Consider the following 15913-nt stretch of genomic DNA (forward strand, 5'->3'; position numbering starts at 1 on the left):
GGAGGGATTAATGCAGAACTTAAACATTTTTTTCTTTTAGTTTTTAGCATGTATTTATCTAATGGAAAGAGGGGGCAGATCTTAAAAAAAACAAAAAAAAAACACTATAATGAGGCCTGCAGAAACTGTAGGGCAAGTGTCAGAATAGCTAAAGCGAATAATAAATTGAGGCTTGCAAGAAAGGCAAAAAGCAATAAAAAGCACTTGGGGTGGGGGTGGGGGTGTCAAAAGCCAAAGAAAAGTCAAAGATCCCACAGATTGAAAATGGTGAGTTGATCGAAAATGATGTTGAGGAGGCCGAACTTTTAAATTCCTATGTTGTATCATTTTCATTGAGAGAGTGTATGTAACTTCAGCTTATCTTCCCTATGCTACTGAAGGAATAAAGGATTGCAGGCTATCTATAGGTAAAGAGATGGTGACGGAACACTTAACGCTCATTTAGACACAACGATTCACTCCAAATTTGTCCAAAACAGTGGCTTTTGAGCAATAAATCGTGTCTAAATCCTACCATCGACTGCTTTTCTGCTGAACGATGGATTTCATGTCAGCATGAAATCAATAGTTTGTGACAGCAGGGACAGCACACCAAGTTCTTTGCGGCATACCATTGTTATTAGTGAGCAGCCCATGGCAGAACATGTATTTAAAGAATAGACCACCTGCTGTTCTTTAAATACATCTCTGGGCGGATCATGAACATGTAAATGATGTTAATTAGCTGGTAATGCACAATAGTGCCCATTAGTAGCTATGAAAAATGATTGCTCAAAACTGTCACTCAAACGGTCTTTTGAGCGAATTTTGACAAGTCATCTTTGCGTGTAAATAGGGTTTTAGACAACTTAAATAAATTCAAGTCTCCAGGTCCAGATGAATTACATCCTAGGATACTGAAGGAAGCAGCGGAGGTAATTGCTGAACCACTCGCCATAATCTTCGAAAACTCCTGGAGAACAGAAGAAGTCCCAGAAGATTGGAAAATGGCAAATAATGTCCGTGGATCCAGGAAACTACAGGCCTGTGAGCTTGATTTGTATACCAGGAAACAGCTATGAACAAATTATTAAACTGCATGTATTTAATTAACCTGAGCCAACATAATCTAATTTCCTTCTATGACAGAATCATTGACGGTGTTGATCATGGAAATACAGTGGATATAGTAGGTGTTGACTTTAGTAAAGCATTTAACAAAGTATCTCACGCCATCCCAATTGAAAAGAACAACCAAATATAAGCTCAACAAGGTAACCGTTAGGTGGATTCACAACTGGCTGAGGGATCGTACTCAGAGTGGTCATAAATGGCTGCACATCCAAGTGGAAGAATGTATTAAGTGGGGTACCACAAGGCTCTGTCCTAGGCCCAGTGTTGTTCAACATTTTTATAAATGCTCTAGATGAGGGAATTGAGGGGAAAAGGATTACATTTTTCAACAACACAAAGCTAGGAGGGATAGCCATCACTAGGGAAGAAAGATGATCTAAAGATCTAAAAGATCTAGACAAGCTTCAGCAGTGGGTCATGACTAATAGTATGGTATTTAACAGGGAGAAATGCAAAATCCTGCATCTTTGCAAGAAAAATGAAAAGCAGGCACAGAATGGGAGGAATTGGGCTAAGCAGCAGTACATGTAAAAAAGATTTGGGTATTCTAATAGATCACAGACTGAACAAGAGTCAACAGTGTGATACAGCGGCAAACACAATTCTGGGATGTATTAAGAGAAGAATTTGGTATAGACCACGTGAAGTAATTATTCACTTCTCCTCTTCCTTAAGGCCCATTTACATTGGACGAGTGTCAGGCAGACGATGCCCGACACTCGTCCCTGTATCCCTGCCCTCCCGTGGTCCTGCACGGGAGCGAGCACAGCTGGCTCACACAGAGCAGCCAGCAGGCGGGCGAGGCAGTGCAGGAGACTTCTCTCCTCTCGCTCCCCCGCCCCTCTCCATTCACATAACACAGGCGCCATTTGCTATGGAACAGCGGCTGTTTAAACTGCACTATGAGCAATGATCGTCATCTTTTAGCAGCCCAAAAGATCAGCGATGACGATGATCACTCATAGAGCAGTTTAAACAGACGCCGTTTAATAGCGAACGGCACCTGTGTTATGTGAATGGAGAGGGGCGGGGGAGAGAGAGGAGAGAAATCCGTGTGCGAGCCAGCTGTGCTAGCTCCCGTGCAGGAGCACGGGGATACAGGGATGAGTGTCTGGCATCGTTTGCACGACACTCATCCAATGTAAAAGGGCCTTTAGTCAGACCTTATTTGGAATACTGTGTCCAGTTCTGGGCACCCCACTTTAAAAAAGACAGACAACCTGGAGCAAGTTCAGAGAAGAGTTACAAGGATTGTGATCGGTCTGCAAATCATGCCCTATGAGGAACGGTAAAGAATTTGGGAATGTTTAGCTTGCAAAAAAAGAAGTCTGAGAGGAGATTTAATAGCCGTCTACAAATATCTGGAGGGCTGTCACAGTGCAGAGGGATCAGCCCTATTCTCATTTGCACAAGGAAAGACCGGAAGCAATGGGATGAAACTGAAAGTGAGGAAATACAGATTAGATATTAGAAAAAAAACGCTGACAGTGAGGGTGATCAAGTTGCCACGGGAGGTAGAGAGCTCTACTTCAATGGAAGTCTTCAAACAAAGGCTGACCAGACACATGTCTGGGATTTTGTGAATTCTGCATGCAGCAGGTTGGACCAGATGACCCTGGAGGTCCCTTCCAACTTCATGATTCTATAAAAACAGGATATGCCACAATTTTACCTTCGATACCTTGGCACTGACAGATTAGCCAACACCAAGGGTTTGATGACTAACCACTTTCACATCTTAAGACTGGTTTTACACGGTGCAGAACTGCAGTGGAATTTCCATGCGGATCCTACCCACAGAAAGTCTATTGCATTTTTTAAAACGGAGACTAAGCAGAAAAGTGGACAAGATTAGCGAAAATCTCATTTACTTGCTGCGGACAAGCCGTGTGGAAACGGACATGTGGCACAGAATTCAAATCTGTGGCATGTCAATTTTCGATTCTGTTCTCTCTATATGGAGAGGTTTCCGCAGCGCAATACAGGCTGAAAAGCTACTTTAAATTCCACACCAAAGGGCCCGGGTTTTGAAGCAGCCTTTCCACTTTGAAAATCTCACACGGTCCCGCTGTGAACATTTTGCGAGATTTGTATCCTTTGCGAACCCAGCCTTAAGACTCTGTATGAAACTGGAGAAACAGTAGCATGTCAGAAGAGTTTATGGTGCTGTATTACAGCTCTGTACAACGTCTCGTAATACAGAAATGAGGTATGTAAAGAGAACAGCAAAATTAGGTCCACCATGAACATTAAGCAAAATCAAAGCAAACAAAGCGAGTTCGTTTTGAGTAGCCTGAAAACGGGATCTCCAGATTCCATTAAATTGTTTGAAAAGTGAAACTAAAGGGAAATACGTGTGAAGACGACAGTTTTTGTCAAGACAATAGGAAGTAAATAGACCGGCAATGGCAAGACAGTAATCTGAAGGCATATAGCATCCTTCGCATCACCACATTAGGCTTTCTCCTACGTGAAGTATCACTTTTCTTTCTAGTCTTACAAAAGCAGGGAAAAGCCTTGAATATCAAGTTGTCCAGAATAATGCTGCACTGAAGCACCAGGTTGATCCTTGCTGCGCAGCTCCAGCCTCCTCTGTTCTGAGTACGTCTTCAGCACCGGGGGCTGCAGAGACTGCAAGCAAACATTGTGCCAAGAACAGGAAAGTGGGGACGTTGCATTCTAGTTCTTAGCTGAATACAAAGCCATAGTTCGAGACCAGATGTAAGAAATCAAGGTCTGGCAGTCTTTCCTTGTGTATCATTGATATTCCAGGGTAAGGGCCCTTTTAGATGAGCCGACTATCATATGAACAAGCGAATGATGTTCGCTCGTGTGCTCCATTTATAGCGGCATACATAGTGTTGGCTCATTCAAACAAATCCTTCACATTCATTGTATAAGTGAGTGGAAAGTACTGAACAAGCCCTGTTGAAAGCGAAAGAAGTGAACGAGCCAACAAAGCAAACAATTCTAGTCGTTGGTTCGTGTTCAGGCCCAAAGTCTATGGTTTTGACTCGTTTGAATGATTCTTTTGAACGATTACACTGTGCAACAAATTAAAAAAAAATTTCATAAATGAAAGTAATTGATACGTTTCTGTAAAATTAAAGCCTGCTGATTACACTGGTAAAACTGAATAATAGGAGCACATCTCATTTTCAAGTTATTTAACCCCTTACTGACCAAGTTTTCGGCTTTTCTTAAAAAAAAAAAAAAAGGTATCTCCTTTATTTATCCATCCACGTAGCCGTATGAGGGCTTGTTTTTTGCGGGATGAGTTGTGTTTTTCAATTGTACTATTTAATGTACCATATAACGTGTTGAAAAACTTTTAAAAAAAGTTTTAAGTGAAGTAAAATGAAAAAATAAATAAATAAATTCCACCAGCTTTCAGTGCATGGTGTTTTTACAGCCCACAATCTGCAACAAAAATGACCTGATAATTTTACGATTACCACGATACCAAACTTATGTAGTTTTTCTTATTTTTTTCAAAAACTATTTTTTTAAAATTATTTTCTGCTGCCATCTTCTGCGCACAATAACTTTTATTTTTCTGTCCACATAGTTGTGCAAGGGATGTCCTGTAGTTTGCTGAACTGGATAGGCATTGTCTTTTTCAGCCTAGAATATTTTGTTACCATGTTACAAATCAGCTTGAATGTTTTCAATATGTAAAACCTTAGGGGTTTTGTTGGTCTTACGTGCACAAATACATCACCAGAGAAACAGTGAGCTCTGAGCGTAATAGTTTATGTATTTAAAAGCCAGTCAATATTTGGCAATACTGTATTATTGTCTCTGTATTAGTGCTATGTATCTCAGAAATGTGACGTGATAGGCCGCTTGCAGACGGCTGGGTCGGATCCCCTGCGAGAATTCTCGCAGCGGGATCCGACTCGGCGCCCTTGCAGGGACCAGTGCAGCTCTCATCTGCTCCTGTGGCTCCGGCTCTGTCATGTGCCAGCTGCCACCAAGCCGGCGCATGCGCAGAGCCGGCAGCCGGGAGTGACATTTCTATGCGGCCTCTGCGAGATCCGCATAGAAAGAGCATGCCGCAATTTGTTTTCAACATGTATTTTCACGCGGACAAATCGCGTCCGTCTGCATAGGATTGCGTTTTGTAATGCGATCCTATGCAGACGGGCAAGGGCGGAAATTCTGCGGAAAATCCCGGTGCAGAATTTACACCCGTGTGCAGGGGGCCATAGATAGAATCTGATTTTTCCACTGAATTCAGCACCCCAAAATTAGGTAAATCAGCCTAATTGCAAACCATATACCGAAAAAAAGGTCTACATTTGTTGACTAAGCCATTGATGTCAATAGTCTCAGTAGAAAGACTGCCGGAGCTTTAGGCAATAAATAAGTGGCTTGTAAAACTGGGGGCTGGAAGGAAGAGTTTAGGTTCATGGAGAACTGGATCACGTTCTGACGGCTGTAGGCTATATAGTGGGGATGTGCTGAAACTAAATGAGGAGGGTACCAATGCTGGGGAAAAACGGTGAAGCTTTTAAACTAGGATATGGGGGAGTTGGGATGCCTGTACAAAAGTGATAAAGTAATGGGACATATTCAAGTTGGGATTTAGTGATGGCTGAAGTTAGCAAGAAAAGAAGTTGGGAGTGCCAAATATTTGCTGATGAATGAAATTCTTGCAAAAAATAAAAAATAAATAAATGTACCGTAAAAGAATTGGTGTTTCTAATGAAGGGATGCCCTACCACCTTTCTTGCCCAAGAGCGACATTGTTGTAGTGTACTTCACACAAGGGCCACAAATGGTTATTTGCCATCTAAAACCTGTATGTATTGTTAAGATTTGGTAGGTGAAGTTTCCTTTTCAGGAGCATCCACATAACTGGGAAATGAAGGTTCTCTGCGCTTTCATTTGGAACTACACAGAAAAAGGTGTCAAGATGGTCATAGATAAGCATGGCTATCTTTATTGTAGTTCAGAAGGGCCTATAGATACAGCCAAGAACATTGTATGCCCCATAAACTATAATGAAGAGAGTCAAATTCATGTACTACAATCTCATCCTCTCTGCAGTACAAGACAGAGAGGAGTCCTAAATATGGGGTTGGCAAGGGGACCAACACAGAATAGTTTTGCAGGCCGTATGCGCCACCCAGGCCATAGGTTGGGTACCCCTATCCTAATGAGAGACATGTTTACTGTATAAAACCCTATGTAACCTAACAGAAACGCATCTGGATGAGAGCCATGACAGGGTAACAAATGTGAAGGGCTACATTGGGTTCAGAAAGCATAGAGAAGCGAAGAAAACAATAACTTCTGAGGTTGTCTGGGGGACAGCTGTGACAGCGTTCGGGCTTTGTTATAAGCCACCGAGTAACGCTCAACAGGATGAATATGACACGTTGCAACAAACCGAAAAGGCAGCAAATAATAAAGGTTCTTATTATGGGAGGTTTTTACTATCCTGACATTAATTGGGACAGAGGTTGCTGCCCAGCTTAAAGCTGTAATTTGTATCCACTTTCTACCCAGGCCTTTTAGTAAATTACCTTCTGGGAACAAATTGTCTAGAAATAAAGGGAAACCAATATGGCTACACAGGAATATACTGAGAGTTCAGAGAAAGCATCTGTGCACACTCCTCCTCAATCCAGAGAGCAATTATTGCTCCTGTGAAAAAGCAAAGGAGCGTCGTCAGGACGTGCCCAAGAGTCTTGTGTACAAGGACCGTAAGGCTGGCTTTACACAGCAGAGAAAAATCACACGAGATTTGTACCTTGCAAGACGAACAAATATGAACCCCATTCTTTTGAATAGGGTCATACACAAGCTATTTTTCCCTACATAGCGCCGTAATGCAATGCTATTGGGAAACAATGTTGTATCTTGCCTGCATGAGCTTGCATTGCAGCGTGCATCGTTTTCAATGGGGCCGGCAGCAGCAGCGCCAGCCCTTTTGGAAGTCATAGGAGAAACTGCGCGATCCTCTGCAGTGCCAGAGGATCCCTTCATCCCCGAAGTGATGAAAACAATTTGCATCGTGGGTAGTAATTCACATGATGGGGAGCACGATATGGGGGCAGGATTCACTGCCCCATATTGCGCTGGCCAGTGTGAAGTTAGCCGAAGAAATGTAAAAAAAAAATTAAGTTAGCCAGAGGGAAAAATTGCTAACAAAATAATAAGTCAAGAAATGTTCTATTTAAACAAAACTGATATCATCCCTCGTAAAAAAGATGATCATGGGAATAAAACCTGAACACAACCCTGCGTGTGAGCCCAGCCTAAACTACTAGACTCACCTGTGGAGAGAAACTGCAGCGTTACAAGTACCGACTACTTTTGTCATACTAGCTAAACCAAAAACATTTTCATCCTCCTTTCAAAGATATACGAGTTCCAAGCCAAAAAAAAGTGAAGCAGTTAAAAGCCATTCAGGAGTAGAGGGTTCACAAGCATGCATTCAGTTAACAAGCTGGAGGCGTATCACAGTCTTGGCTCATGTCCACGGCTGTGTTTTTACTGCGTATTACGTGGGTTTTGCACAGCCGCGTGATACGCGATGAATGGAGTCAATGAAAGTAAATAGACTTTCATTGACTCCATTCGCCATGTATCACCCATATGTGCATAGCAGGCGTAATAAGTGCCAAAGTCATGGTCGTGTGAATGAGCCCTAAGACAGGTTTCAACACCAGCATTAAGGCCACCTGCACACGGGCAGGTCACACCCTGCATGCGGGACTCCCCAGGCTGAGTTCGACCGAATGCCCGGCCGGTGACCCCAGTGTACCTCTCTGCCAGTCTTCTGCTCAACTGCTGATGTGCCGACACACATGCGCAGTACAGAGGGCATCGCGGCGTTGCTATGGCGATGACGCGGCTGCCACAACCATTCTGCAATGATGATTGCAGAATGGCCACAGGATGGACGGCTTCCATTGACTACAATGGAAGCCGGCTGTGTGTAGCCCGCACAAAATAGCAACATTCTGCAATTTCACCTCTGCGAGCGGAAAATCGCAATCGATTTCTGCTCATGGGCAGGAAGCTGCGTATTGTCATAGCATGCTACGGGCTGGATTTGCTGCAGAATCTGGAGGCGGAATTCTGCTTCGGATTTCGCAATGCTAAATCCACCCTGTACAGGAGGCCCAAAGCTTTCTTTGCGCTTTTGTTTTCCGGCCCTGTTATGGGAGCAGGAATACAGAATCCGTGCCAAATGATGGAAACGAAACTACCCCTAACGGACTCCACTGACTATAACGGGGTTCATCCAGCTTGTGTCATGCTGGACAGTATTTTCCATGATGAAATAGCCCTACACATTCTTGCTGCATCTTCAGCAGAGATCCTAAATGGATAGTCCGAGGCAGATGTGATCAGAGCCTAAACATATCAGCTGAAATTACAGTAAACCAGTTTTTAGCTGGCATGCACTTCATACCATGAGGGGGCACATTTGTTGCAGAAATTTCTACCCCTGAAAATCAGTCCTATTTATCCAAATGGGGTTCTTTTGGCAGCAAGCACAGGGATTGCTGCCCTCCTCATTTACATATATATGACAACAATAAGTCTGCTGTGAGAGAATTCACAAATTGCAAATACAAATGTGTATTTGTTACTGTAAGTGTAATGTGGTGGCACTCTCTTATATATGGATGCTCCACACATCAAATGTGGCATCCCTCGGTTTCCAGCGGCAATCATGTGACAACGTTAATGCCCATAGTTCACCGATACCCACCTCTTACCTACATCAGTATCTATAGTTTCAGTCCTTGGTTCAGGGTTCTGAACTGAATTAGGCAAATTCCTTGTTTATGACTGAGCAGTGACTTAATAAAGGTGGGGGGGGGGGGGGGAGGGCTAATACTAAATATTTCTTTACATGTCTCCCCCCTTCCCTACCACCCCAAACAAATGACTGAAGTTTGGATAAACTGATATCTGGCTATTCTCAGAAGCTGAAAAACTCCAACTTTAACCCATTAATAACCAAGCACAGTAAATTTACGGCACTTGGTCCTGGGCTTTAATACCAGTCGATAGTAAAAAATACCAGAGCGGAATTAAAGCCCCTGCTTCTGCAATCAATCAGAAGCAGGTCAGGCTGTCAGTCACAGCTGATAACCAGGAGGAGGAAGGAGAAGTGGTTTTTAAACGCCTTCTCCTTTCCCTAGTACACAGCGCTCAATGAGTTTAAAATCCTGCCTGCTGAAAGAACTTCATTACAGTGACGGGACCCAAACGGCTAGACGCGCCGAGCCCCGATGAGCGGTGGAGAGGCAAGTATAGATTTTTTTTTTAGTTTTCAGGAACTCCCCTCGAGTATAGGCCGAGGGGGGCTTTTTCAGCATTAAAAAATTTGCTGAAAAAGTCAGCTTATACTCGAGTATATACGGTACATAAATAAGTAAAACAAAATTACAGAATAAAATAAAAACATATATAAGAAAGAAAATGACCCAAAGCTAATGCCAACCAAAACAGTCACCGTATGCACCCTGTAATCCAAAACCATACATATTATGTATCAAAACATCCGAAACAATGTGAGGAACCCATTCCCATACTTTATTTTACCATATTACAATGGGGGGAAAAACCCAACATTTTTTAGCTTTCACCCCCAAATAAGACTAAAAAAGTGTGGGGAAAAAAACTCAGTGAAAAAGATAGGAAAAAATAGCCCTATATATGTCACAAGGAAGAAAAGGCAGCAAAAATAATTTTGGTAGCTGAAGGGAAAAAAAAAATAGGGCAGTTAAAACACCACATGGGCAAAATTCCTAAAAAGGGTTTGGTCCTTAAAGGAGATGTCCCGCGCCGAAACGGGTTTTTTTTTTTTTAAACCCCCCCCCCCCGTTCGGCGCGAGACAACCCCGATGCAGGGGTTAAAAAAACCACCCGCACAGCGCTTACCTGAATCCCGGCGGTCCGGTGACTTCAATACTTACCGCTGAAGATGGCCGCCGGGATCTTCTACCTTCGTGGACCGCAGCTCTTCTGTGCGGTCCACTGCCGATTCCAGCCTCCTGATTGGCTGGAATCGGCACGTGACGGGGCGGAGCTACACGGAGCCGCTCTCTGGCACGAGCGGCTCCATAGAAGAAAGCAGAAGACCCGGACTGCGCAAGCGCGGCTAATTTGGCCATCGGAGGGCGAAAATTAGTCGGCACCATGGAGACGAGGACGCTAGCAACGGAGCAGGTAAGTATAAAACTTTTTATAACTTCTGTATGGCTCATAATTAATGCACAATGTACATTACAAAGTGCATTATTATGGCCATACAGAAGTGTATAGACCCACTTGCTGCCTCGGGACAACCCCTTTAAGGTAGAAAACAGCCTGGTCCTTAAGAGATTAAAGGGGGTTTTCCCACAACCTAAAATTGCCCGACAGCCACTCTGTACTTCCTGGTTTCTGCTGACCAGGACCTGTAACTACTGCAGCCAATCACTAGCCACAGCAGTGACCTTCTATGGCCATTGATTAGCTGCAACAGTCAAGTGTCCTGGTCAGCAGAAACCAGGAAGTACAGAGCGGTTGTGGAACACTATAAAGAGAAAACCCCTTTAAGGTCTTCTTAGACTAGACAGACCAAGCGCCTTCATGAGCGCCTTTCAATGACACAAGTTGACTGGTGCTCATTCATATGAGACACACAGAGGAGAAGGATTTCCCAGACAAACAATTGTTCATCCCTTGTAACTGTTCGTGCGGCCATTCATTTCCACGTCTGTCGGCAACACATCCCATTCACAAGAGGGGATTTGCTGTTGAGAAACAAGGATTTTCATGCCCATACAAAAGATCCAATTATCTGACTAATGAGCATTAGCTGAATTGATAGCTGACTGTGAGAATGTTTATAAGGGGCAAGGATCAAGAACTGTTTGAGCTGATCATCCGCCTTTAGGAGTCAAATGTGACACACTTCTCTAAGAACACGCCTTGTAGTCCAACTTTCAATAAAAGCTTTTAACCAGTTCAAAGAGTTAAGTGTCTCCAGAAAGTTACCCACAGGAATGTCAAATACATACAGAATTACGTTACAAAAAAAAAAAGTTTGCAAAAAGGTAATTAAAATATAAGCTACTACATATATGGACTCTGGTTCCATCATTTCTAGGTAGGAGTTTCTTAGAAACATATTGTAGTTCTAATCTTATCCTACGCCAAGAAAAGTTTGCAAAAGCAGATGAATAGACTACTAAATAGCCAACAAAGTATTGTAATGCCTTGCTTTATACCAAATTGTAGACAAATGTATAGTCGCTCATTCTAAATCCACTGAGTGTAAATCTTTGTAAATGTATGTATTTCTATATCTACCTGTGTTTCCCCTGAAAATAAGACAGTGTCTTATATTAATTTTTGTTCAAAAAGGTTTAACTTTTTTTACATGTACAGCTGCCTGGACACTATTTAAATTGACTTTTTTAATTAACTGTTAGCAGGGCTTAATTTTGGAGTAGGGCTTATATTTCAACCATCCTCAAAAAGCCTGAAAAATCATTTTGCATCCTCAAAAATTCTGGAAAATCATGCTATGTCTTATTTTCAGGGAAACAGGGTATGATATGTTGAAGGCCATAATAAGTGCTTTGCTTCAAAATGATCTTCCCTACACAACACATGAAGATTACAGCCCGATGCTCTTAACATGGATTAACACACAGAAAGCAGTTGTGTCACTAGAGAATTATTTTGCAACCAATGCCACAAAATCTTTTACTTCGAAAATTTCACCCAGAAACATAACAGAATAAATCTGTTTTCCTAGGGTCATTAAAAAGGGAACAATCCCTTTACAAAGCCTGTGTAATCCGAAAATGGAAAGATAATCATGGCATTAGAAATAACGAGTTTTATTCCCAATAGCGTTATCATGATCAGATTAGCATTACTTTACCTGGTACTCGTTTGGCCAGAAGGTGCTAACCGCCAACTCTGCCCTCAGCCAGTCCTTTCCTGTAGCTCCAGTTATATTCCAGATTGGGTTGGCAAGAGGTCCTTTGTTCACCCGCACAAAAATATTCAACGTTCCTGGATTATCTCGTTTTTGGGTGTAGAGAAGGTAGTTAAAATCAATGCAGTGAGTATCATTTTCCTTCATGTTAGGAAGCTGAAGACGTGCCTTCTCTCCAGGGTCATGTTTGGAGGAGTCCACAATCATGTAGGAGCCTTAAAAGAAAGTTAAAGAAATTTCAAAGTCACAAACTTCACTTCTTTCGCAACAGGGAATTTTCATCCTACCTGTCTGGAGGACACATCTATCACAGAAAATTATGCTGAACATGCTTAAAGTGTATTATAAGCTGCAAAATTAAAGAAAATATGCACATTTACTAAAGATTTTATAGCTTCAAAGGAGCAGAGATCTGGTAACACTGCCAGCATCTGACAAAGCAAGCTGGCAACCCACTGGAATTGAATGACCTCTGTGAAAGTATAAACTAGAAAACATTTGTTGAAAGCTGTCTTTGTATGGGCCTAGAACACACAAGTACGTGGAAATACCTATAGATAATGATGTATGGGTGCACAGGACTTACATGTTCCTTGAAGAGGTCTTTCTATAAATTACAATCTTACAATGTATCACTTTCTATTTACAATGCCATAAACTTTATACAAATAAGGAAGATGGAACAATACCTCTGCAGCGCCACCTATTGGATGGCAGCATTCCTGCAAGTCAATGTACGAAACAATGATTGGGAATAGGAAACCAAGCCAGACAACCATGCACAGAGAAATAACCCCTTTTGTTTCATAAACTACAGGGTGCATTCAGACGACCGTATATCGGCTGGGTTTTCAGGGAAAGGAGGCTGGAAAAGTCGGGAGCAGTGCACTGAGCTCCCGCTCCCTCTCTGACCCTCTGCACTATTTTCAATGAGGAGAGGCGGGATGGGGCGGGGCTAATTCTCAAACCTTAGCCCTGCCCAACCTCCTCTCATTGCAAATAGTGCAGAGGGGCGGAGAGGGGGTGGAGAAGAGGCAGAGAGGGGGCGGGAGCTCAGAGCACTGCACCCGACTCTTGCAGCCTCCTACCCCTGCAGAGGGAGACACCGTATATCGGCCGGCGTGAATACCCGGCCGATATACGGTCGTCTGAATGCGCCCTTATACTCGCATAACACTAAAACAAATGTAAGATACCCTTTTACTAATATCCGAAAACTGAACAAATTTTATTTTTAATATGCAACTATGGGTCCTGAGTGCTACAGAGCATGAAGGCTCGGACAAATAAACCATTTTTTAAACTTTATTCATACTTCTAGATGACAGAGAGCTAGATTCCTTAACAGCCTGACACAATCCGCCCTTTAATTTCTGATCGATTTCTCTTTAGACTGTTTTTACATGGACTAAGGCTCAATCAATCAAATGGCTCTTATGCTAGGAAAACGCAGCACACCGATCTGTCGGGGTCCCACTCCTGACATCCTTAATAATTAGTAAATGAAAAGGGCCAAGACGCTACAGCATATGCCCTTGTTTACAGGCACAGAGCTATAATTTTGTTACGTTTGTACCCGACACTGGAGCTCAACGCGCTTCAGTCAAGAGAATGAGACCAGGCACAGCCACAACCAAATTTACAGCTGTGGTGAGAGGAGATAAGCAGCTCACTAATTAGATACCAATGGTCTATCCTTCAAAAAGGCACAAACAAAAATGTAGGATATTCATTTGCAGACATCAGGCTACCTTCTATGCCTGCAAATGCTTTTCTAGGAGACAGCGCTTTTTTTTAAAGGAACACTGAGCTAAACTGATACTGTGTTACATCTAGCACGCTACTTTCTCAGACCTGCACCAGTCGTAACACTCAATTTTGCGCCGAGTATTTCTTTAAAGGGAATGCATCGCCTATACTTTTTACTAATGTGTCTTTATTTTCTGATGGTAGAATTTTTAACATTTTATACACAACTAAGAAGAGGACTCCAGATGCAACCAGCCCCGCTGCTGCACCAATGATAAAGATTTTAAGCCAATTGTATGTCCAAGAGACGTCAGGTATAGTCAATTGCATGGAGTAAAATGGAAGGCGGGGGGGGGGGGGGGTAAGGTTTAATGGTGTTGCTGAGTTCATTTCAGGGTCAGCAGAAAAATGGCTGGGAAGTACTGGATTTACTGGGCAGAATGGTAAGCCCTGGTGACAGAGGTTGATTGGACGGGTGGAAAACGGCAGGAACAAACCTGGAAGTCTGCCGGAGGATCTTTATCCCAGCAACAGAGAGAGGATTGGTGGAGGAGTAACTGTGCGGACAGTCGAAGAGGTTATAAAGGAAGTTGGATTGACAGGGATGTCAGTTTGTGCACAAAGAGAGCAAGTTGTCCCATCCACCCTCCCCATTTCTATGTTGGTCTGCTGCAGCTTGTCACAGCATTTTTTAAACTGAGGATTGCTGCCTGCCTTTTGAGTAGCTACTTAATAGTTTATGCAAAATGATCGCTCAAAGCTGTCACTCAAACTGTCATTTGAGCGATCATCGAGCGATCACTTCGTGTAAATGGGCCTTTGGTCTAGTCTGTATTTCATACTCATTGAATGATTTGTTAACCCTCTTTAAAAATAAATGCTGTGCCCTTTAAAAGCCAGATGGGTCTCTGTGTTTTATTCTAGGTATGTTATGTTAGAGCACAAGATTCCATGCAGATGTGGCTCTGTCTCATCTGCTCAGAAGGACCCTCCCCCAGACACATGGACCCCCTGTCCAGAAGGAGCAGAAGAACTCAAACACTTCCCTGCCTCATCTCAAGACTGCTAGTGAATACTGAGCCCTGCTATAAGCAGCTGCTTTAACTATCCTTACAGGGCGGGGGAAGGGACAGGCTCAGAGCATTGACATTCAATAGGAATGGCAGGGGAGGCGCGATTGGAACTCTTCTACGCAGAAGGATGAGCGAGTTACCGGTTAGCAATGATGAGAGAGGGGAGATCGTGGCTATAGTTCTATACTATGGATGGTGAGGGAATGAAAAACCGGCTGAAGGTTGGCACTTTGGATGTGTATATGTAACGTATAGTCACATACAATATAGTATGGCAGGTCTTATTGTTGCATCAAATATGCATTTAAATTTGCCGAATTAAAAATTCATTTGACGCCTACATTTCTCAGTTTAGGAGCCAATGGCTTCTAGGTTAAAGACCTTATTTAGCAGTTCCTTCTTTCTATGAACTGCCAGAATCAAAATAAAAAAGTACAAAAAGTTCACAAGGTAAAATATTAAACGTGTATGATAAAACTACGATAACATCTTAACCTCTAAACATACTTTGGTGCCTACAAGTAACAATGCTACAAGTGACTTTCAGGCAGTAAAGCAATTTCATGCCGCTATCCTAAATGCAGAAGAGCTTGTTCTATTTTACTCTTTGCCCTCCCAGACTCTTTTTCTAGACAAATGGTTGTGGCTCTGGTGAATCCGTCAGTCAGCGCTGCTGCCTGGATAACCTGTGGCTTAGGGCAAAATAGGCTAAGAAAAATGTCTTTTGTCAAGGCTCCCGAATGCAATTTTTGTCATTTTCTCTTGAATAGGTGTTCTAGGACAAGGTAATAACAGTGGTACGCAGGAAGCAAACAAATATGACACTGTGCTCAATGCAAGCATTACTACTGCTTAAAAAGAGCTATTTATGTCTCCTTTCTATTGCCACAAAAGGCCCTGAAACTTTACAGGTATAAACAGACTGATACTAGAAAAACCTATAGCCAAGCTAATGCCTATGAAGCCAAGCAGACCCTAACTTATGGATTATGTGTGGAGATGAGGCCTCATTCAC

The 15913-nt window shown here is 42.7% G+C and overlaps 1 protein-coding gene across 4 annotated transcripts in view; it reads right to left on the bottom strand.

Annotated features, from left to right (window-relative positions):
- PTPRK (protein tyrosine phosphatase receptor type K) overlaps nt 1-15913 on the bottom strand; it is a 374180-nt gene that overhangs the window by 269945 nt on the left and 88322 nt on the right. For all 4 annotated transcript variants that reach the window (XM_066605531.1, XM_066605533.1, XM_066605532.1 and 1 more), the window contains exon 3: nt 12020-12291. In XM_066605531.1, the coding sequence (XP_066461628.1) occupies nt 12020-12291 (272 nt within the window). The remainder of the gene's footprint in view (nt 1-12019; nt 12292-15913) is intronic.

The sequence above is a fragment of the Eleutherodactylus coqui genome, chromosome 1 (assembly GCF_035609145.1).
Source record: "Eleutherodactylus coqui strain aEleCoq1 chromosome 1, aEleCoq1.hap1, whole genome shotgun sequence".
Taxonomy (NCBI): domain Eukaryota; kingdom Metazoa; phylum Chordata; class Amphibia; order Anura; family Eleutherodactylidae; genus Eleutherodactylus; species Eleutherodactylus coqui.